Here is a 23,622-nt window from a genome sequence, read left to right on the forward strand (position 1 = left end):
CCTTCCCTGATCATCACAACCTTTTGAAGACTGACAGAGAGCTCCCTCGCAAATGGTACTGACCAACTTCTTTAGTACCCCTGCTTACATCCAGCCTGGTTTCTTGAACCTGAGTGTCCCTATGGATGAAGTACACCCTTACTCAATCCTCCTCTCTTCAGGGCACTGACTTGCCACTACAGACTCTGCGAGGATGCTCGGCTACCTTGGAGGCCTGAGGAAACAAGATCTTACATGTGAAAAGAGAGGCTAAAAGAACACTTAGTACATAAGCCAAGCTCTTTGTCATGAGGTCTCTTGCCCCATTGAGTAGTGGGCCCACTCTTTAGCCTGCCTGTTATGGCCTGTCTGTTTTTAGAAGCATTACTTGTTGTCATTCACATCATTGAATGTTAGCTGCTTCCTATGGGTGCAAAGAATTTCCATTCATGAGGATTATGAAATTCCTGCCAACAGGTAGTATTAAAAAATACACATTTTAAAAATTGAATTTTAAACAAAACAAAAAAACCCCAACGTAGATACGTAGAATCATAGAATATCCCAGGCTGTCAGGGATCCATAAGGAGTGCAACTCAGTGCTCCTTGCAGGACTACCCAAAACTAAACCATATGACTAAGAGCATCATCCAGGCACTCCCTGAACACTGACAGGCTTGGTGCTGTGACCATTCCCTGGGGAGCCTGTTCCAGTGACCGACCACCCTCTCAGTGAAGAACCTTTTCCTAATGTCCAGTCTGAACTCCCCCTGATGTAGCTTCACTCCATTTCCTCGTGTCCTGTTGCTGGTCACCAGAGAGAGGAGATCAGCACCTCCCCGTCTGCTGCCCCCCCTGAGGAAGCTGTAGACTGCCGTGAGGTCACCCCTCAGCCTTCTCTTCTCCAAGCTGAACAAACCAAGTGACCTCAGCTGCTATTCCTATGTCTTGCCCTCGAGGCCTTTCACGACCTTGGTTGCCCTCCTCTGGACACAGTAATAGTTTAATGCCCTTATATTGTGGCACCCAAAACTGCACACAGTCCTCAAGGTGGGGCCACACCACTGCAGTGCTAAGTGGGACAGTCACCTCACTTGAAATATTTCTTAGTACAAGTTACTCTGTAATTCTCATATCTTGGTACCCTGGTATTAAACTGTATTGTATTGGGCATCACTTGTTTTTCTTTCTTCCGTTCCTTTTGGATTTCATTCTTCTGTCCTTCTCCCTCATGTTGATTATATTTCCTGTTGTTGTTGTTGTTGTTATTTGGTCTATTTCATTTTATTTCAACTATTAAATTGTTCTTATCTCAACCCTTGAATTTTACATTCCTTCCTGATTCTCCTCCCCATTCCTTGCAGCTGGAAGGGGGAAGTGAGCAAGTGGCTGTGTGGTACTTAGTTATCAGCTGGGGTTAAACCATGACAAATGGGTAACATCATGTCTACTTTTGCTGAAAGGTGATTTGATTCTAATGCAATTGGTATTTTCTGTGAAGTTTGTGATTTAAAACATTGCATTGAGTTTCAGTTAAAGGAGAACAGTCTCATTTAATCACCCATTTGACTTAGTCTGTGAGAAGAAATAATGGTAGAGATGTGCATTTTCTCTACCTGTTGCACAGGTTTATGGTATGCACATGTGGCTACAGATTTTCCTTGTCCTTGTTGCTGATCGTTCTTTGTTAGCTTGTGCCTTCTCTTGCATGCAGCTGGGCTGAATTCAGTCAAAACCCTTGACAAGTTGAGGTTAAAAAGCAGTTGTGAGGCTAAAAGAAATTCCTCATTGCAATTCACAATAGCTGATTGCTGTTGATATTACCATGGTGACAAGAAGGATGCCATTGCTTTTGTCCAGCTAATTTTTGAGAGTTCTGGCTCCTGCCAGGCTCTGGTTTAGGTGTCTGAGAAATGGAAATGAGGAATCGGGGAGAAAATTTGTTACATGCCCTGGGTGGAATCTTACTTCACAAAATGTTTGAATACATTAATAACTTTTAAAGATTTATTATTTTTTTAAAAAATACATGAACCCATGGTCAAGGAAGGAGAACAAATTTATTGCCTTCTTCCTCCACCTTTGGATTCTAGCATCAATGTTGAAAGGTAATGCTCGACTTACAGGCTGGTAAAAGTAATCTTTATTACCTAGACATGTCCTGTAATATTCTCCAGGCTACCGCATGATCTTTGAACAAAGTTGTCTGCAACAAGATTCATTTGGAGCAGTGTTTAAACAAAAAAAAATTAAAACATTTAAATACTGTCTTGAAGAAGCTCTAGGCAGTAAATACCACCTTGACTTTGAGACGTAAAATATGAAGTATACATATATACATCCTAGATATCCAAATATTGCTATTTGTGTTCCTCCTTTATCGTAATGTGCATGAGGCACGTTATGGGTCAATCTCTCACTGTCCCCAGTATCAGAGGATGTTTGGATCATGTGAAGACGCAAGGGTGACCACACTGGGCATCCACAAAACCAGTTGTGACTTTGTGTGGAACTGGTGGAAAGAGAGATATGTTTCCTTTTAAGTGCAGAGCTCTGCAACTTCTCTCCAGGTTTTCAGGGCTTGTCAGGCAAAGTAAGCTGTCACTGCCATTTAGGGTTTTGAAACAATAGATAAATGAAGAGCTGTGCTAGGAAGCAGTAGAATCCAGGCACAGCAGCGCTGCAGCAGAAGACAGGAGCTAGCTGAGTTTCTCTCAGACAGAAGGCATCATCTTTACGTGTCTGGTAACTGCTCTGTGATGGCTGATTTCTCTGGAAACTATGTTTGTACTTAGGAGTCTTTAAACTCAAGAAGGGGAGCTAGATCCTTGTTAGAGCAAAAACGCTGCTTGCTCACCAGCCATCCAGTTTACTGGGCTCTAGGTAAAGCAGAAGCTTGAAGTTCGAAGTTGAAGTCGGAGCTATACTGGTTTCACGTTAAAACCTCAGGCTGTTTTTACAGTGTGTGGCTGTGGTGGGCTGATCTTGGCTAAGGGCTGAACCTCCTACCCAGGCGCGTGGTCACTTGCTCTGTCTCCTCAACAGGGCAAGAGGAGAAGACAGAATGATAATGCCCATGAGTAAAGATAAAGACAGGGAGATTGTTTACCAGTTAATGACACAGGCAAAACAGATGTGACTTGTGAAAAATAATTTTTTTTGGATGCAAATTAAAATAGATTTGGCTAGCGAGAAGCAAGACAAACAAAAAAGAAAACACCACCCCATCCCCACCCCAACACCACTGTCTCATGCTTAACTTCACTGCTTTGTTCTAGACTGATGTCCTCCACCTCCTGGAGAGGCACAGGGGGATGGGGAATGGGGTTGGCAGTCAGTCATAACAGCTCCTCTCTACCACTCCTCCGTCCTCACACTTTCCCTCTGCTCCAGCACCGGGCCTCTCTGGGGCTGCAGTCCTTCAGGAACTGCCCCAGCATGAGCTCTCCATGGACTGCAGAGAAATACCTTCTGCAGTGCCTGGAGCATCTCTTCCTCTCAGTCTTTGACCTTGGTGTTCACGCTGCAGTTTCTCACACTTTCTTTTTTTTCCTCGCCTGTGCAGTCTTTTGCCTGTAAACCTGGGTTCCGTGAGGCATAACCATCTTGCCTGAGGGGCTGAGACATGTCCTGCAGTGGGTCCATTGGAGCCGGCTGGATCCAGCTGTGTCTGGCATGGGGGAGTCCCCTGGCCTCTCCTCACAGAGGCCACCCCTACCACCCAAACCTTGCCACCTACACCCATTACAGTCTTTCCTCACTTTGCTTTAGTTGAACATTAAGACTGCTGCACATACGTATTTATGGGATGTCAGCAGCCTGCAGAAGCTTTTACTGAAAGTGGGATGCATTTTGAAGAGTACTAGGCATTGCTCAGGAGAAGAGCAAGAGTGCTAGGGACTCAGGTGCCATGGTGTGTAAGCAGCCATAATCAAACAAGTTATGCCGTTTTCTGAGGGGGCTTTGTTGCATTTGCATGGAAACAGAAAGATGTGATTTGTCCATTAAATAGGGGATGGCAGTGTGGTTTCACTAACCCATCACCTGTTGAGAAGATACATGGATACTTTTGGCGGAGAAGTTTTATTCTCCTACCAATGTGTTTTGCTAGTTCTTAGGCAGGTGAGACTGTCTCTGTTGGTAGTGTTTGACTGATGTGCTTTCCCTCTTACAACAGATCATGATGATGTCAGATAGCACATCATTCTCTTCAGGACAGAGCCTTCATCTCCCCAACCTGCCCAGTAATTCCCTGTCTTTTTCTGAAGTGAAGAAGAAATCATCTCATGGGCCAAAGGTGAGACTTATTTTGCTAGAAGGTACTTCAGTCAGTGGTGCTTTCCTTGGGAATTAACTTGATAAAAAAATACTTCTAGGTATTATTTTTGCAATCTCATTACACAGTCCAGTGATTTTGGTATTTCATTGTTGTGAACTGTTTACCACATGAAAATAACACAGAGCAAGGAGAGCAAGGATGGTTGTGAGAAGAGGTGCCAATGAAGGTACTGCTTTTCTGCTTCTTGTACATGCATGATTGTTTTCCTCCTTTCCCAGAAGGAATTCTTATTGTCACTTTTAGTATTAGGGGATTCTGGTGGTGGAAGTGTGACATAAAGAAATGTGAAGAATATGAGAAAATACTGTAATTATTGTTTCATTTATTAAGTATTTTTGAATACTCTTAAAGATAATTGTGTAGACTGAAAACTGGACGTTGGTGTCCTTTAGTATTTATAATTTTGTTTAAATTTCAGAGGTTAATTCTTTACTAGGTGTTTCAAAGACAGCAATGTGTCATCAGTCTCTAGGACATCAAATTTAATCCCCAACCATCAACATGGTAAAAAGGTATAGTCCAATGAACCTTTTGAATAATACAAATGGACCTTTCTGAGACAGTGGAGAATTTCTTCAGTTGGACAAAATGAATTAATGGTGTGGGAGAATAAAGAGCATCCTGTTATTTATTCAAATAAGAAATGCAACACAATGACTTCTTCATAAATGAATTAACATATGTGTCTTTGTTCTGTTAAATTGTTCGGATTTTGATTTTCTTTCTTAACATCTTGTCAATTTGAAATATGTTACTTAATCTTGCACCGCATGTACTACAAGGGGCAATACCTATTTTTATCAGTAACTTCCATGTTCTGTAGCTGTGCCAAATCTTGTATCTTGTAATAACTGTCAGGTAATGAACTATGCATCTGCCTAAGTCTGTCCATTGGAGAACGTGTCACAACAGTAATGATACGGGGTGGTTGCGGTGGTGGTGGGGGATGGCGGTGGTGGGGTAAATAGGTTGTTTTGACATGTTTCTGCCTGGTTTACATTTTACCTGAGTGCCTCTAATGCACGTCTACTTGTGATGTTTAAAGGATATGTGGATGTATGATTATTCCTAGTGAGGAACTGCGGTAGATTGAGTCTGAGGGTTAGACTGAAGACACTTACTTTGGCATGCCAAAATGACTGCTTAATGCCTAAAAGGAAGGCATCTGGCTATATCAGGTGCTGGAGCAAGGTGCTGAAGATAACTGACTTTAGACTAGAATGCATCTCCATCTACTCAGATACTGACGATGAGTTATTTCGACACTTTGCCATCTATAATAGAGGTTCTTGAGAGGCTGGATACCTCTCTAGAGTTCGGTTCCCGATCACTTCTTCAGGTTCAGCTGTAATGTTGATTCACTCTTGTCTTGCATTGCATGCCAAAGCAGGCATACTGAGGCTTGACCTAAAAAAGCAACCCAAATACCTGCAGAAGGATTTCAGGGAGGTACAAACATGATACCAAGTCCTACACTAATGCTCCATCTAGTAACTGTACACCATGGTAAGTCTTGAATCTTCAGTGTAAATTTTTTCATAAGCAAATGCTAACCTGGGATGTCATTTTCTGAACTGTATATGGACACTGAACTTTTGTCTGGTGTAGAAACCCGACAAGTGTGGAGTGTGTTTGGAGCAAATTAGGGTGAAGGAAGTGTTGTATGTTTGCTTTACTCATCATTATAAATAAACGTTTGAAATCTTTCATTTTTGCCAAAGCAGCCCAACTACCTGCAGAGAACTTGACCCATAGCAGGAAGTTACAGGAGTCAGAAGGCTAGATGTGCATCACATCTGAGGATTGTATTCAATATCTGTAAAATTGTTACACAGGAATGTTTTTAACTATTTGGTTTCAAAACAGGGATGTTCAGCAGCAGTGCTGTCTATTTGAAATCATTCTTTTTTCAACCTTCTGTGCTGTTCACTGGAGTTTTTCACAGTGGGAAGAGATGTTATATCAATGCACTATTTCTTGTCAGTCCATGTGAATATTCAATTTTACCCCTCTCCCCAGCAATCTTTGTTTCCTCCTGTCCAACTTAAAACACACACACTGATGAGCAACTCTTGTCTCGTAGAACTGTATATATCTGGCTAGATATCTAGATCATCATGTTTTTGAGAAATGGAAACATAAAGTAACCTTGATTTTAGTATAACAAAAAAGTTGGATTTTTTTATTATAAATCCTGGGAGCGGAGAACCCTTGGATTTTTGTCTTTAGGATTTCTGTTTTGGTTGGGGGGTAGGAGAGTTCCAGCCAATGTGTAAATAGATTTTTGGTTTTGTCATTTAAAGTAATTCCAGTGATGGAGCAACGTCAGTGTCCAAACTTCATTTAAATATGCCTCTAGAATAGGAGCTGTAGAAAGGTCTTGGTAGTTCTTGGATCTAAGTTGTCTGTACGAAAACTGTGGGTGCATGTACTCCAGGCATCTGTACTGGATGATTCAGGGATTTTTCTGCTGCAGTAATAGCCCTTTGATATGCTTGGCTTGGTTTTCAAGACAGTAAAACCAGTGCAATGAAGTAGTATTGTTGGTTTAGCATTCACTTATAAAAAAATACAATGCGGTATGAAGTAAGAGAGAACTGTCAGTTAGCTTTCTGTCACATCCTCTACTGAAATATTGCTTGTATTTGTTTGTTTTTCTATTTGTATTTCTGAACTTCAAAGATTTTGAATTTAAATTAATGAAGATGGTATTAGTGAACCCCAGCATTGTGATTCTAAAACAAAGCTTTAGTCTTGGAAATGCAGAGGACAGGCAGAAATGCATGAAACCTTACTTTATGCATTTTTTCAGAATATAGAAATAGGTGCAAGCTAGCTACAGATACTAGTGTTGCTTTTAAAGCATTTTAAAGCATATTACCATGCCTGTTTGTATTATGTAAATACTCCATGCACAGAATACAGAGAAACAGCTTGATTAGTTTTGTTGTGATCATTAAGTCTTTTGGAATGAGCTGTAGTGCCAGCTGCAGTGAAATGAGGTTTACTTTATAAACAAAAAACCCAAAGCTCTTATTCCCCTGTGACCAGGAAAAAACCCCACACTGTTTTATGGTCCCCGTTTAGGACTTCTCTGTCAAACCATTGAGCCTTATAATTCTCCATCTGCTTCTAATTCTCCTGGTGTCATGGTCATAATAGTTTGGTGGGCTGGACAAGCTGAAGTGTCGAAGGCTTTGTACATATGTGATACAGTAATAATCTGTAGAAGAGCTAGCAGCAGGTAATTTCATCTCCATGCGGCTAGCATGTGGAATAATACCACAGTATTTGTGGAGGCTCTCAGAATCTTGTGTGTGTGTTCCCCTCCCCCCCCCCAAATCAGTTAGTGTTTTTATTCAATAATAAACACATTTGCATTCACAAAAATCTGAATTTCCTTGGGCAAGTGTTTACTTTTACATATCTTCCTCCTTTTAAAAGCAGGATGCATTATTTGAGACTAATTCGAGTCTATTGGCTTAAGATGGGTGCACTATTTCAATAGGAATAAAATTTGAAGAAATGCTCTTTTATTACAAATGAAAATAATGCACGTTTTTATGATCACTAATAACAAATTTGTAGACTAAACCCAGAGTACAGTAGATTGGCCTGGCCATGCTAGTGTGCTCGGTTTAATGACTTTATAAAATTTAATGAACTGTCCCTCCCTGCCCCCAGCTGCTCCATTTGCTAATTAGGTTCCTAATGTCTGTCAGCAACTGGAGAGTTTGAAATGCTTTTGAGAGGATACTGCTTATTCAAACTCATGTTCAACCAAATTGGGAGTTACATTTTATGGTGTAAAGTCATAATCCAACCCTGCAAGATAAAGAGATTTCAGCACCATTTTTTGCCTTGAGTTACAGAAGTGTTTTAATCTGCAAAAGTGTTACCTATTGAGTAGCTGTCTTGGTCTGTTTGGACCTCTCAAATTTACAGGACAATGTACTCTTGTGATTTAAACTTTATTTCGTGAGCTTATTAAGAAAAACAACAAACAAACACAACAAACAGAACTTGGTCACCTTAGCCCAAACTAGTCTATCACATGAATTTACTTATTCACCACTCAGGTCATAACGTTTCATAACTTATCACCTGTAACACTTAATTCATGCACTTGGGAGCAAAAAAAAATAAAATAATCAGTTACCTAGCCAAAGGTGAGGGTGCGCATCCTTCCTCCTCTGTCGCAGTGTGAGGGTCCACTGCATCACACTGGGAATCCTGAAAGCCTCAGTAGTCCAGCTGCTGATGGATCTACTGCAAAAGTTGTTGGGTTTTTTTTTTTTGTAAGATGATGGTTTATATCATCCAGCTTGGAGATTTGGTTTATATAATTTCCATGAGTTAGTAGATTCTTATGAATTACCAGACAAAGATGGTGGCTGCAGGAGACAGCAGTTTGCAGGTAGGTGATCATGGCTGCATGATGGCCCTTTTAGCTCTTTCTGACCGCCTGTCCTGCCTACCTGATGCTCTTACTGCTCCCAGCGTACATCAGGCATGTATGCCAGCATACATCAGGCATGTATCAGCATGAGCTGTATTAGCTAAAATCTGAGCAGGAACTGAGTGCAACAGTCACAGTAGCACAGTTTTTCTCTGTTGGTAAAACTGTAGATTTTTATCATGCCTTCTAAAGTATGTATTTTTAAAGACCTGTTAGTACTGCTGGATGAAAGGGGTTATGTATCCTGAAGTACTAAATATATATGGTGGTACTTGGCTTAAGAAAAAAACCAAACATCTGCAGGTATTTTAACAGGCATATAATCCTCAGTGTTACTCTTTTGATGTTTGTTATTAAATATATAAAAGTCTAACATTCGCTTGGATTGCTTTAATATTTGATGAATTCACAAATGTGAGCTATGGTATGTAAATATATTACCTGCCAAAATTCTATGATCTCCATTTTGCATATGAACTTGAGAAGAGACCCTTTTCTTTGTCCATCTTAGCAGAAATACATTGTTCACTCTTATTCCTTGTAATACTTCTGTAAGGTGGGAAGGAAAAGAAACATTGAAACACACTGTTAGATTTTGATAAATAAGAAAATGGATTGAAAGTGCATTCTGATTTTCACTAAGATCTGTGCTGTACATAATGTATTTAGCCACATTTCATCCCCACCAGCCTCCCACATTCATCATTAGGTATAATATAATTTTACCAGTGAATATATATGGGTTTTTTTCTGTCCTACAAATTTTATCTTCCTCTTAAGTCATTGTTGGCTTCTGTTAGAGTCTATTGCAGAAACTTAAGAAATACGAAAAAGATACTTTTTTTACTTAGAGAATGAATGCAGATATAAAAGCAGTGGGTTGACCGTCTTAATGAAAGAGTAGTTCCCAGAGAGCATGACAGAGGTATATGTATGTGTCCATATCATAAGTACATTGTATACTTGTACTGTGATTTTTATGACAGCGCTAGCTTCCATATTTTAGAAAGAGGAAAGAAGTCTGATTTTAAAACTGAAAAGACAAGAAAGCTCTCAAGTTCCTGTTTGAAATTAATACTGCTATACCCCAGGACCTATTTCACAGCTCTTATCTGTTGGAAAACCACTAAAATTTCATCTCTTCTGTTGGAGAAATTTAAAATACATAGTAAGGAGACAAGTAAGAAACATAAGGACTCAATCTAGTTTATTAATGGCACATATTTTATTCCTGCCCAGGGCAACACTTAAAACTCTGGCATGGTAGAGAGATATGTGAAGATAAAAGTATTAATGTTCATTAAAAGTTCATATGTCAGCCTTTGGGACTGGTATTGCATAAAATAAAATATGGAGCATGTTTGTGGTGTTTTTTTAAAAATCAAAAAACCCCAAACAAACAACAAAAAAAACACCAGGAAGAGAGTTTTGATTGAAGTAAAATCTCAAGGAATGATTAGTGCTTTTTTATTTTCATTTTTTAGTTGCTGGCCTGGGAAGTGAAGAATTGCTTTATGTTCTGACATTCAAATGTCATAATATTGTTCATTGTTGATACTTCTGCCCATTGATAATGTTGATGCATATATATTATATAGATGTGTAGATTTCCAAATCTGACTCAGCATTACGTTTGCAGTACTGATGCAAGAAACATCTGAATAAAAAGCACAATTGAATAATTTGTGCAGCACTGTGTGAAAATTCAGTGTTTCACTGAACAGTTAAGGTAATGAGAAGGGAAAAAAACATTCAAAGTAATCAGTTTTGATTACTTGTTTCCACCTATTGCTACAGAGGAGGGGGGAGATAGTGCTTGGTTTTGCGCATAGGATGTGTGTAAACTGTTCAGGTCCTACAGCATTCAATGCTGAGTTAACACATCTGGACTAGACAAGTCATAAGTAGTTATCTGCCAACAGGGAGCACACAAGTGGATGCATTCTCAGTCTTCATTTCTCTTCTTGTTGTCACAACTTTCATTAAACAGGCTAATTCTGCTTAGTTTTTTTGAGTGGGGTTTTTTTTCCAGAGCAGTTGTACTGGCTTTATTTTTAGAATTAGTTCAGCCCCCATGGGGGTTCAGGCTGGCCATCTCCTGCTTTGGTCCTTCGGTTTCCAGCACACTGAAAACAAGGAATTCATTCACCGCTTCTCATGGGCAGGCAGGTGCTCAGCCATCCCCAGGACAGCAGGGCTCCATCACACGTGATGGTTACTTGGGAAGGCAAGTGCCATAAGTCCCTATGTCCTCTCCTTCCTTCTTCTTCCCCCAGCTTTACGTGCTGGTCATAACTTCATATGGTCTGGAATATCCCTCTGGTCAGCTGGGGCCAGCTGTCCCGGCTGTGTCCCCTCCCAGCCTCTTATGCACCCATCCTTCTCACCAGTGGGGTGGGGTGAGAAACAGAGAAGACCTTGATGCTCAGTGTGCTATCAGCACCAATTTGGTGCTGATAACTCTGAAACATAGCCCCATACAAGCTACTGTGAAGGAAATTGACTCCACTGGAGCCAAAACCACTGCAAGGGTCAAAAAAGAAAACCAGATTCTTAGCATTGTAGAATGATGTGTGGATGGCTAGAAAATAAAGCAGAACTAGGGATTTGTACATTAATTTTATACAGTTGCAAGCATATCCAGTCTTACACAGATGAGAGAATTTTGGGCACCACTTTGGTCTGCAGCTTGCAAAGGACTTGGATGAATACCAACAAAATTATTGAAAGTCAAACCCAGAAGTGCATTTGTAATATTTATACTGACTAGCACCTTTTTAGTAGTTCCCCAGTTCCAAAATGCTTTCTTTGCATAAAAATTGTGTTGGAAGAACACTTTATTGTAAGCATCTTTCATCATCCTCTCTTTGAACCTCAGAATTTTATTAAAACTGTGACTCTAAAACTATGTATTGGGACACCCCTAATTAAATATATTCCAACTTCTGTCATCTTTTGTCCTAAGGAGTAGTAATTAAAGATTCTTGAGCTAGAAGAGGTGGTTTCCAGCAAGTAAGGTGAATCCAGCAAGTGAGCATGGGAATCTTTGGCATACTGCAAGTGTACAGTCCATATCCTGCTTTCAGGAAGAGCTCGTTTCTTAGGTTCATGGGCTATAACAGCCTTACAGTTTTTCATCAAGAATAAAAATTCACATACTTCTATTTTCTAGATTAGTATGGGTTCTTCTTGGTGTTATTCCAGCTTGGTATTGTTAATGAAGTCCTATTCAGTATAAATCTGTATCTAGCATTAGGATTTTTACAAATTTCACAATACATCAGGTTTCATGCTTGATTTTTTTCCCCAGGGTTGTAGTATTTTTGGTTTTATACCATATAAACTTCTGTTCTACGTAAAGGGAAAGGAAATCAATGAGTACATGGAATATATTTGTTGAACTGTTTCTTTCTGAAAGTTTCACAGATGCTAGGCAATATATAGGTAGAAATGCTTACCATCAGCTTCGAAGAAAGTAAGCAACCTAAACTTGCTGACCATAGATTCCTGTAAATTGAGATGTTACTTTGCGGATTTGAAGTAGTATAAAAATGAAGCCTGTTTCTGGATAGAGTGCTACAGGTGTTTAGTGTTTGTAACAGTGCAGTTAGGCTGCTGGGTATTTTTGTAACGCTGCGCACCCGCTGCTAGCAGTTCCAGTGAAAGTAGGCAGTGCTGGAGCTATCCTCATCTTTTGAAAATGCCTGGGTGTTAATTGTCCGAAGAAAGGATCCTACACAATCCGTTCTGGATGGTTCAGTTCCTGTATTGCCAGTTCTAGCTGCAGATCACCACTTTCCTTGCCACTCAACTTTTCTGCCACAAAATTTTTTTGACTGAGTGAAGAATGATACTGCTCTGCTCTTTCTGCTTTTGCCTATCCTGGGGGATGTCTGAGTCATCACCCTCTCAGAAACCCTTCTCACTTACAGCAGTTGATTTAAAAAAAATGCAGTTAAATACTCAGCAGGGACAGCAGCAATAAATACAAGGAAGAAAACTTTTTTTAGTAAAGGAGTTTTCCATTAAAAGACATTAACTGCTGAGATGTTGTGGGTCAAATCAAGTCTTCTACAACCAGGCTGAACCCAGAGTTGTTATTGTGTATGAAGAAGAGGATCTGGGAAAAGGTGGAGAGAGGACACAACAGAGAAGTCAAACTTTGCCTGAAATGTCATCAGGAGCACATTTTGCTCTGGTCCTAAGTAATTCTGTTGACAGTATATGATTCCTATTCTGATCTTTAATTACGATGGTTTCTTTTTCTGACAGCTAATGGTCATGGTTAACATTTCCTAAACTATCTTTGTGCTCTTCATAGGGTGTTTCTTAAAAAACATTTAATTCTAAAAATAAAAGCTAACTTGTCTTCCAGATGTTGACAAGCAGTGGTACCTGCTCATGTACCACCACTTTGTAACAGCTAAGTTGACTGAAATGATGGGGTTTGTATCTGTTCTTATATAGACATTTGCAGTTTCTGGTTTTCAACCTGCAGTTCCCAGTTTTTGATACGAATCCTATGTCCATATTGTCTCTGTCTTTCGGGAGTTTAGGGTTCTTTTTTCTTTTTGTAAGTAAAATTTTGCATCTCTTTTTTGCAGGACCCAACTAGGATTCTGAACACAAATAGTAGCAGCAGCAGCAGTAGTAACAGTTTTTCCAAGACCAAGTTAACAAAGGAGCACAAGGAAAAAACTTCTAAAGACTCAAAAGAACATAAAAGTGCCTTCAAAGAACCTTCCAGGGAACACAACAAATCTTCCAAAGAATCCTCTAAGAAACCCAAAGAAAACAAACCACTAAAAGATGAAAAAATAGTTCCTAAGATGGCCTTCAAGGAACCCAAACCCATGTCCAAGGAGCCAAAATCTGAAAACACCCCCATCCTTACTGGTACAGGTGGGCAGCAGCAAGAAAAGAAGACCCCTACAAAAAGGCCATCTGTTCTGGACTCTGATGAACCTTCTGCAAAAAAAAGAAAAAAAAGTGGCTCAGATTCATTATTTAAAAGTTTTTCTAGTGCCCCACCACTGATTCTTACGTGTTCAGCTGACAAAAACCAGACAAAGGACAGATCTCAACTCAAGGTGGGGAGAGTCAAAATTGAAAATGATGCACTGGAAAGGAAGACGCCTGCTCTACCGCCATTTGATGATATTGTAGATCCCAGTGATTCTGACATGGATGAAAACATGTCCTCCAAATCTGAAGTAAGTGGTGTGTGGTTTTGCTTCATACGTATTGAGTATTCCCCATTTGTGGAATTGTGCACCGTATTTGTATTTTCCCCTTCTTTTTTCCTGTCTACTGGCAGATTGTTCAAACTGAAGGATGTTGACTGCCAGCTGTTCAAACTTAACACGTTCTAGATGAATTGTATTGCCTATTCAAGTCTACTTAATTTATAAATCTGTTAACATTGTGATGAATGAGCATATGGGAGATGGCGATAAATAATACCGGACTTCTGGTCTTGTTCTTTTGAATTTCATGCTTCTTATGAGAGAGAAGGAAATTGATTTAAATGCTTGTATTTCACACCCTAAGTCTTTGTGCGTAGGTGTTAAAGAATTCAGTAAATTCAGGAAAGGGTTACAGTAAAACAGAGTGTTATTTTTCTGGTTAAAAGGGCAGTTCTGTGAATGATGCCAGTTTTGTGGAGGAGGAGTAGTTCCTAGAATCCTCGCTGTGATGAGGAGACTCTATCCAAAGTCACAGGCTTACCCAAGAAGAAAGACCATTTTTATGGAATTTGCTTTCCTGGAAATGTTTATCTACCATGTCTGCTCATCTGTTTCAAGCATCATTTGCTCTTGATGTTTATAATTTTAATCATTCTCCTAGCGGACTTCAGTTTTCAGAAGCATCTTTTATGGAAACATAAATAGAGGAAAAAAGGGCTGGGAAGAGATGGCTTGTTTGGTGCCTTTATTTGTGCTTATGGCTAGAGGTAGTGTGCATGGTGGAGAAGATGACTTCCCAGCATTGCCTGTTCAATTCTCTCATTTTTCTGGTTTCTGTTGTATGCCTGTGTTACTGCCATCAGATTCACAGCCCTCCTAGCCCTCTCTGGAACAGACAATAAATACCCTGCTGTGGGGATGTGTCAACATCAGTTTTTTACTTCATAGAAACTTGCCATGAGGGAGAAAGTAATTTATTTCTGAAGTGACCTTTTAATGCCTGGTCCCTTATGGCTTATGAAGTCTGTAAAATTTAGAAGGTATGGAATAGGACGTGGCGCTGGTGATATTGTGGTTAGGGTGTCATTCTTAGTCTTGCTGAGAACTTACAAATTTGCCTTTAAACCCAAAACTGTTTACACTTGTCAGCCTTGGAGTGAATTAATTTTTAATGTCTTCAAAAGAAGCTGAATCTTTTATTTTAATTTATGTCAGTAACCTTAAGACTCACTACCTACCCTTAGTATAGCCAGCTAATTTGCTATCAGATTTCCTATTCATTCAAATAGGTGCCATGTAGCAGTACACAAACTTCTACGGGCAGCAGCGGTTCTCCGTTTTTCTTCAAAGACAAAAGAATTGAGAGGAGCAACTGCAGTGTGACTGGGATTTTACAAATGCAGGCACTAGAGAGGCGCGTGCTGCATAGATGACTGATATGTGAAGGGTTTGGATGGTGCTTAAAACTGAACCTTCTGAATTGCTGATGTGTTTCCGTCTTTGTCTTGCAGCCTCTCACCCATTACTACTGGTTTAATGGGTACACCCTTGTGGTTTTCGTAGAGTGACACAAATCCACTTGCACTTCTGTTCATCATCCACTTACAGTTGACCTTCAGGCTCAAAGGAGATCCTTAATTCTGTACTAAGGCAAAAAAACAGATTCAGGGTTTTCTCATTCTGCAAGCTGCTTTACTGAGAGGGTCAGATACTGGAGTTTGCTCAAAGACAAGCAGATTCTGCTGGTCTGGGCTCTGGTGAATCTGCTTTAGCACGGGGTTGGGCTAGATCCAGGGTCCTCAAACTATGGCCCGTGGGCCGGGTACAGCCCCCCAGGGTCCTCAGTCCGGCCCCTGGTATTTACAGACCCCCCCGCCCCCACCCCCGCTGGAGGTTGGGGGGGGAAACCAAGCAGCCGCAGATGGCTGCCTGCCGCTGCATCCGCGCGCCAGCCCCCTGGTTAAAAAGATTGAGGACCCTGGACTAGATGATCTCGAGAGGTCCCTTCCAACCCCAACCATTCTGTGTATGTGTGAGGTATGGACCAGTGTGGACCACATCTGTCTGGGTGAAAAAGATGTCTGCCACTTTGGTACTGTGCTTATTAATAAATCGGCTCCAGTCAGTGACAGGCTATTATTTAGAAAGTAAATAATTTACTTATTTTTAGAAAAGGTATCCAGTAAACCTGGAACAATTCCCTAAGGTGCCTGTGGATTCAACACTATTGTTAGTGCTGTGGGTGAAAGAGCTGGGCAGCCTGGTTGATGAGTGCCTACAGAATTTCACACATTCCTTCTACACGTCATTATTTTTGATCAGGGAACCTAACAAAAGGCAAGCAAGCAGTGTAGTAGAGGTAACTATGTTGGAATAGTTTGAATTTTTAGTATGTGTTGGTGGGTTTCTAAGCATTTGAGGAAAAGGAGTGCATTTTACAGCAAGATCCATAGAGGGTGTGTCCTATAAATGTAGTTGTATGAAGAAAAGAAAAAGTGAAAAGTTGCAACGTTATATAGAGAGTAGGGGAAGTGAAAATACGATAATGCTTTTTGCTATGCAGGAACAGTTAGTTCTGTTAATGCTTCATGATACTAACCAACATAGTTGCCTGCAGCTGGGAAGACACTTCTTCAGTGGCATGTTCTGGCATAACACGCTCTAAAATTCAGTCAGATGTTTTTTCTTACTCAGGTACAGTTACACTGGTGGGTATTGTAGCATTAATGAACAAACAATGTATCATTATTGAGGAGTATATTTGGTAGTAAAGTATTAGTATAGCAATAATACTTTATTACTATATTAAGTAAAGATTTATTCCTAAAGTGGCTTTAAAAAAGCAAATCCACAAAACCCGACTCAGCAAATTTCGGTTAGGTGTGAGAATTCCAATTACAAATAAATAACTACCAAAAAAATTGCTAGGATACCACAAAAATATTAAATTTGAGTCAAGTGCATTTTTTTAGTTTGTTAAGTTTATGATGCAGTACAAACCTAATGCTGTATGAATTGTAATAAAAAATTATTTTGCTAAGAATTTTGTGAGGATGATAATTTCTTCACTCGATGGAGTAAGAGATGTTCTCATTCTTGAACACACATGTTCTGAAATGGTGACTTCACTTTCTTGGTATTAGTTCATATACATAATTATGCATATCAAACATGATAAATATGTAATAAAAGGTGTAGTGTAACAGAGCTGTTTGTAACTGCTTTGTAGCTAAGGTTATATTACTTCACCTAGAATTATTATAGTCATGCTTTTATATTTTATAGAGAGTTCACTTTGTCAGTAGGTACGCAAAACCAAGTAGTTTTTATGTTCATTTCTTTAAAAAGGAAAAAAATGTGATAGGGAGGGTAGAGACCTTTATTTCATAGGTTTTGGAGGAATCTTCCCTTGGCAAATGTTCATTGCTTCTGAATTTTGCCCATTAACTCATTTTTTTATAGTATGTAAGAAGCAAGTTAAGAAGTGGGACATCAACAGACAGTGCTGGCATTATCTCTGGAAATTTGTCCAGTAAGCTGGATAGCAGTGGATGAACTCTTACTGCTTTTAGCAAACATTCACCAGAAGCTAGAACTTCCTTCAAAATTGAGTTTCTTTCTATTGCTGGGCACACCAAAGACTGTTTTAGAGCTAGGGGTAGTCCCCTCATCAGTTCTCAATTTCGAAGGCTGGGTTCAGTTTTTTAAATTGAGGATGACATCATGAAAAGTCCTCATGGTAAAGGAAGCTGACAAGCATCATTAAACAGAGGTGCTACAGAAAAGAAATGCTGCTGCTCCCTTCATTTCTTCAGATACAGCCCCTGTTCAGTGCATTGAGGTGGGGTGTATCCTTTCAATTAATGGGCTTCAATTTCAGATGGAAAAGCAGGGTGAGCTCAACCCTTCTCAATATTGGCATTATGCTTTACATGATTCTGGGCACTCAGACTTGAAATACTGGCCTTTACCTTCACGAAGTCAGGATGTAGAGGTTTAGTACCCTCTGAGAGAGGTGGATTCTTTTTCATGTGGTAGAGCATGTCTTCCAATGGCTAATTCACCCTACAAGCTGTCCTTTAAAATTCAGGTTTAAGACTTAAACACAGCCAGATTAGCATACTGTTACATCAGGGGTGTTTCAGAATGCCAGACACTCTTCTGATGTCCTGCAGTCCATCCCTGTTTTGAGCTCCAAATATCTTTATAATATTGCTGTGGGAAACAAAAAGAATCACATCCTCGCTTAGTGATAAACTTCCTGCCCTTGTTCCCTTTCCCTGCATGACTTAAAGAATAAGATCAGGTATGGTAATTTCTCTGTGGTCTGCTTGGCATATGCTGTAGTGTGATGAGCTGCTGTATTTGGTTTAGCTCCGTTTTTCTGTTGACTTTGAGCTGTTGGCAAGTGAAATGTGTCTCCCATTCTCTTCACTCTGCTATCTTGAGTATCACTTTCCAAATACATCCGTGATTTAAAATGTGTTGGACTTCAGCATTAGTGAAAGCCTTGTTCAAAACAGCGGTGATCTTTTTAGAGTCAGATGAGCTAGCAAGGGTATTCAGGAGTGACATGTAGTATATTCAGTTAGAAATTACAAATAAAGGCTGAGGAATTATTTTACTAGCTTTGCTATGATGCATATAAAGTAGTGTATGGAGCAAAAGCATGTCAGATTTATGGTTTTATTGAGGCGCAGGAATATTGGCACAGTCCACTTGAAAACTCCAAAGATTTTGATGTTAAATTCAATGGCAGGATAAGAAGACTCCCATCTATTTGCTTTCTGTGTGTGGACAGTGCAGCAACATGATTGAAAAAAAATAATTTAAAAAAAAATATTAACATTTCAATTTTACTGCCTGTCTGATCATGAAATACGATGATGTTCTCAGAAAATTTGTGTGAGCTGCAGACTGGTTTGTGAGATGGGGAAATACAGTTTCGGATCTGAGCGAGACATCTTGCATGGCCGGAGCTGGCCCTTCTGAGCTGTGGAGCCATTGCAGAAAGGATGCTCTGGTACTTCTTGATTGATTATTACCAGTTTTGCGGGGCTGGGTAGGGAGGAACAAACAGTGTCTAGCTCTAAGTGAAGCTGCTGCAGAAAGGCATAAAGGAGATCAGGCAGATACATAGATGTTTAGGTGTTAACAGATGTTCTCAGTGTATCTCCAGTTGCAGACATCCGAATAAAAACTCATAAAAACTGCTGTGCGTGGCAGTGGTATGTTGGTGGATTTTTTTAGAGAAAGCATGTGGCTCTGTTGGATGAATCTCTGCTCCTGGTGTGATCATTTTGCACATAGCATGTATTGTTTTTACCCTTTCTGCCTGTGTATGTCCCTGCAATTGTAGCCTTGTTATTATTAGTAGTAACATCCTTTTGGCACGTTGAAGCTTACAGAAATACAAACTAAGCAGAAATGCATGCTAGCAAATTGTGACAGCTTAGGGTGAGCAGTTTCAGTTATTAAAAGTGGAGTACTTCAGCGGGTCTTTTTTGGGCTGCTTGAGAAGTCCATTACAGAGCAATAAAAATGCAGTAGTGATCACATAGGCTATGGGTTTGTACATAACGTCTTGCATATCTTAAGCCATCTTATAGTTACAATATGGGTACCTTTTTTAAATAATGCATAAAATGCCACTTTGGATCTGGCTCATGATCTATTAATTTGACTCTTACAGAGGAAGAATATTTTGAAAACCCCTATGGTCTTGTAAAACCTCCAGGCCCTTGTTAGATGAAAAAACCTGCTTTCTGCCAGGGCTGGGAGCCAAAGTAAGATCTCCTTCAGATAATATTTAAAGTTAGAGATAACAGTAGTGAAATAGAGCTCTGTGTGGAGTTTTCATGTAGTTACTCAGGAAAAAAAGGAAGCTTAATTTTTTTTGTGAAACTGTGACTCTATTAAGATCTTTAATGACACAGAAGAGGATCAATACTGATGATGTCCTTCATTGCAGGCTGTGTACCGTGGGTTTGCAACCTGTCATATTCTTAGAAACCTTACTTTTGCTTGATATTTTAATGCGTTGTTTCTACATTTGTTTACTTTTAGTCCAGATGTGAATGCTTCTCATAAACCCCTGCCAGCCACTTTTGTTGTGGGGTTGTTTGCCTATAGTACTGTTGTATCAAGGAGGTAATTCAGTAGTTGCAAATGAGTGGGTATTAGCAGGTCATGTAGATTCTGTACAGTCCAAGGAGTTTCCTTCCAGATGCATGCTCAGAGAGAAACAGCAGCCTAAGACAATCAGACCTCCTTAGAGAAAGCGTAGTAGGCACAAGTATGCTCCGTGGCTGTCAGCGTCTACTGTAGCGTGGCACCATTCAGCTGCTATACTAAGCCTATTTTTATTAGCTGTTACTATGAAGGCAAAAACGCTTTGGCTTCGCTCACAAAAGCAGAGGTGCATATTAAGCTGCTCTGTGTGTGGTGAGATGAACCACTGGTGGATGGGGAAGCAGCAAGATTGACAGGGAGTGATTCCTCTAGCAGCAAGCTTGGATGTTAAACGGGGATACTTTTGTTACCATGGTGTGTTAGGGAATCACTGCCTTACAAAAATGTATAGGATTTAGAAATAAAGCAGTGAGGAGAAACTATGTAGATGTGGTTAAATATACATTAGTTAGTTGCAAATGTAATCCCATGAGAGTCAGGAAATTCTGCATTCATGAGGCAAAGTCATGGGTATTGAGTTGTTCTTTTCAGTTTTAGGCAATGTCATGTTTTGACCACAGAAATAACATCCTATGTTATTAAGCTACTAGTTCAGGCTTCAGTATTTTACTTTATTCACATGTGTTGACTACATTCCTTTCAGTGGGCACGACTTGTGTGGATTAAGTCATCGTTAGCATAAATGCATTTTTAGGTTGGGGCCTTATTTTCTATATTTCAGCCCTGGAAAATTCTATTCACCTGGTAGCGTGCAGAAAGTAAGGATTTTAACTGGGTATGCGCAGTGCCAATATTTTAATTACATTCTTTCTTTTGTGGCAAAAAAACCCCCTTTGTGCCTGGTCCAGTAAAGTCATGACAGTTTTGCAGGGCTTAGATGAATGCAGTCAAAATGCTAAAGCTTGGATATTTTATTTTAATTGTGATCAGGTGACATCTTCTTGATACAGATTTCATTGCTTTGAAGTTGCTTTATCTACTTATATACATTATGTTGTGATCCAGATAAATGGCTCCATATAGCTAAAATAAAATCCAACACCTGTTAGTTGTCTACTATGTTAACTATGTCTACAATAGTTAGATCTATCCAAGGCTTTTACGCCCTTTTATTTTTTATGTGGAACCATCAAGCTTGCAGTTGTTTCCTTTGGCAAAAATGGCATGTTTTACTCATGTACTTTTGAAGGTTTGCTGCCAGACTCCCCATGAAATTAATTAGATAATTTTCGTAACGCTTCCCATTTAGAAACTTGTAATCTAGCGATGACTGATGTGAATTCTCAAGGACACACCATAAGTGCACAATTTAATTTTTACTTTTTAAAGACTGAGTAATCCCCTGAAGGGTAATCCCCTGCAGTCTGAGTTTTATCAAGGCAGGATAAAGACTGCCTGAACCCACTGCTACTGAGTGTGTCGTGCCTGTGTAGAGTTAATGACAATTCATTGCTTGCTGATGAGGGGCTACTGTTCGGCGTTCCATGCTGTGGAGTCCTGGAGTTGTGCTGGGTGTTGGCACTTGATGCCACACCATAGGGGGATGCTGGGGGGCCCTTTTGGGATGGGCAGCAGATGCTCCTGATGAATATCATGTGCCTGCCCCAAACTCAAGGGTGATAGTGCCTGTGTGTCACTGTTCTTCCAGTACTGAAGTGCATGTGTTACCCTGGTACAGAGAATGAGTGAAGGTAGGTGTAATCCAGCGGTGCTCTTTCTTGCCCTCTGCGTGGTTGCCTGTTCCCTCGTGACAACAGTTTCCACTCCTTCACTGCAAAATCAAGGCATGCCAGGCAGCAGCTACTGTTTAGGGAGAGCCTCGTACCTGCAACTGATTTTAACAATTGTTTGGGTGTTCGCTGAAGGTGGTCCTGCATCACCATAGCAGCAATAAGAAAACTGTCGTTCTCTTAAACTTTAAGAAGTGCTGGTGTGAATTTGATTTAACTCACTGTGTCATCATTCAGTACTGCTGTCTTACTCAACTTGGTCAATACCTTAGTACAGCTGATGTTTTTGTAAGAAGATGTTGCAAAAGGAATTTTCTTCACACTTTTTCCTCGAAACAAAAAACCCAAAAAGCTTAGAATAAAACATTCAGCTGTGTTGGTAGTAATTCCTATAAAGCCCAGCGTTTTCTATTAAAAGCCTTTAAGCAGGCTTACATCTTCCCTTGAAAACAGAAATCCTTTTCTGCCCAACTGAAATGTGTAGTTTGTGCTTCCTCTGGCCCCAGGTACGTTAGTGGGGTTTCTAATGCTTCTCTTCAAGCATCAATATTTCACACCGTGCATTCCCATTGGGGGCTGAAAACAAGTAGGTGCGTATAGCGTTGGTGTTCAGACTTCTTTGTTGTAAGACTGTGTGGCTATGAAGGGATCAAGAAATTTGCTAATTATTGCTGACTTTATCCCATTTGAAATGATAGTCCTTGCACACGTGTAGCACAGCAAGACAGGGCTGCCTGGTTGTAGGACATGTATGCAGGGTTTTTCAGTTTGTCTTGGGACAAGTTACCTGTTCTTGTCGGGGATGTCTGAACCTCTGTGAAGGAATCGCTTACTGTGTACCAACTGTGCTGCAAGCCACCTGACAAAAGTGAAGGAAACTATGTTCTGTGTTGTAGGAATTAATGTTTCAGACAGCAAAGTTAGAAGATACAGATAAATGGAGCTATTTGAACATGTCTGAATCTGTTTAAATATCCACAAGACTTGTATCATTGCCTCAGAGTAAGAGGAGAATGTTTAAAAGGGATTGGTAATGTATACTTCATCACCAGAAGAGCTGTGTTTTGTAGCTGAGGTTAACGGTCAGCTCTATTGGTGCCCAAATGTCCCAAGGAGAGATTACTCACATATCTGGGGATAACGGGAACCAGGGCAGCAGTAGCTGGACCGGTGGCCTCAACATTGATTATGCTGTTCAGAAAACCATTGCAAAATTTATGCCCTTAAATATCATTGTTGGTGATCAGTTGTGGGTAGGACAGAAGTAAATCAAGTAACGTTGCTGCTTTGTGTGAGGTAATTTTATGTATTAAATAGTGGAAGGACATTACATAAAAGTCTAACCCCGTGTGTTTTTAATGTTTCAAATTATCAACCACAAAAGTGTAATGGTTTAAACCATGACAAGAAAAGAGTAGATAAAGACTGTGGTAATTTTAGTGTCTTTCATTGTATGAATAATCTTTTTCCATTGCCCATGCTTCTTTAACACGATTTATTTAATACATTCTAACTTTATTCTATGGATGAAGAGGACCTAGTTTCAAGACAGTGATTATTGCATTGCATCTTCCACAAGGAGAGTGAAATATCACAAGTGAGCAGGAATATCAAGCAAACAGCCATGGTCTGAATATTCTGGATAATAACAGTTCAGTTGCAGAGTTTCTCGGGTTCAAGGCAAAAGGAAAAAGTCACTCTTGGTATTCTCAGTGACCTAAATTTGCTTTAGCAGAG

General features: G+C 40.0%; 1 protein-coding gene across 3 annotated transcripts in view; it reads left to right on the plus strand.

The window, feature by feature from the left end:
- Positions 1 to 23,622, plus strand: part of MLLT3 (MLLT3 super elongation complex subunit) — a 137,874-nt gene that overhangs the window by 83,185 nt on the left and 31,067 nt on the right. For all 3 annotated transcript variants that reach the window (XM_037373956.1, XM_037373958.1, XM_037373957.1), the window contains 2 exons: positions 4,157 to 4,276; positions 13,382 to 13,990. In XM_037373956.1, coding sequence (XP_037229853.1) covers positions 4,157 to 4,276; positions 13,382 to 13,990 — 729 coding nt within the window. The remainder of the gene's footprint in view (positions 1 to 4,156; positions 4,277 to 13,381; positions 13,991 to 23,622) is intronic.

Source organism: Falco rusticolus, chromosome Z, assembly GCF_015220075.1.
Source record: "Falco rusticolus isolate bFalRus1 chromosome Z, bFalRus1.pri, whole genome shotgun sequence".
Lineage (NCBI taxonomy): Eukaryota > Metazoa > Chordata > Aves > Falconiformes > Falconidae > Falco > Falco rusticolus.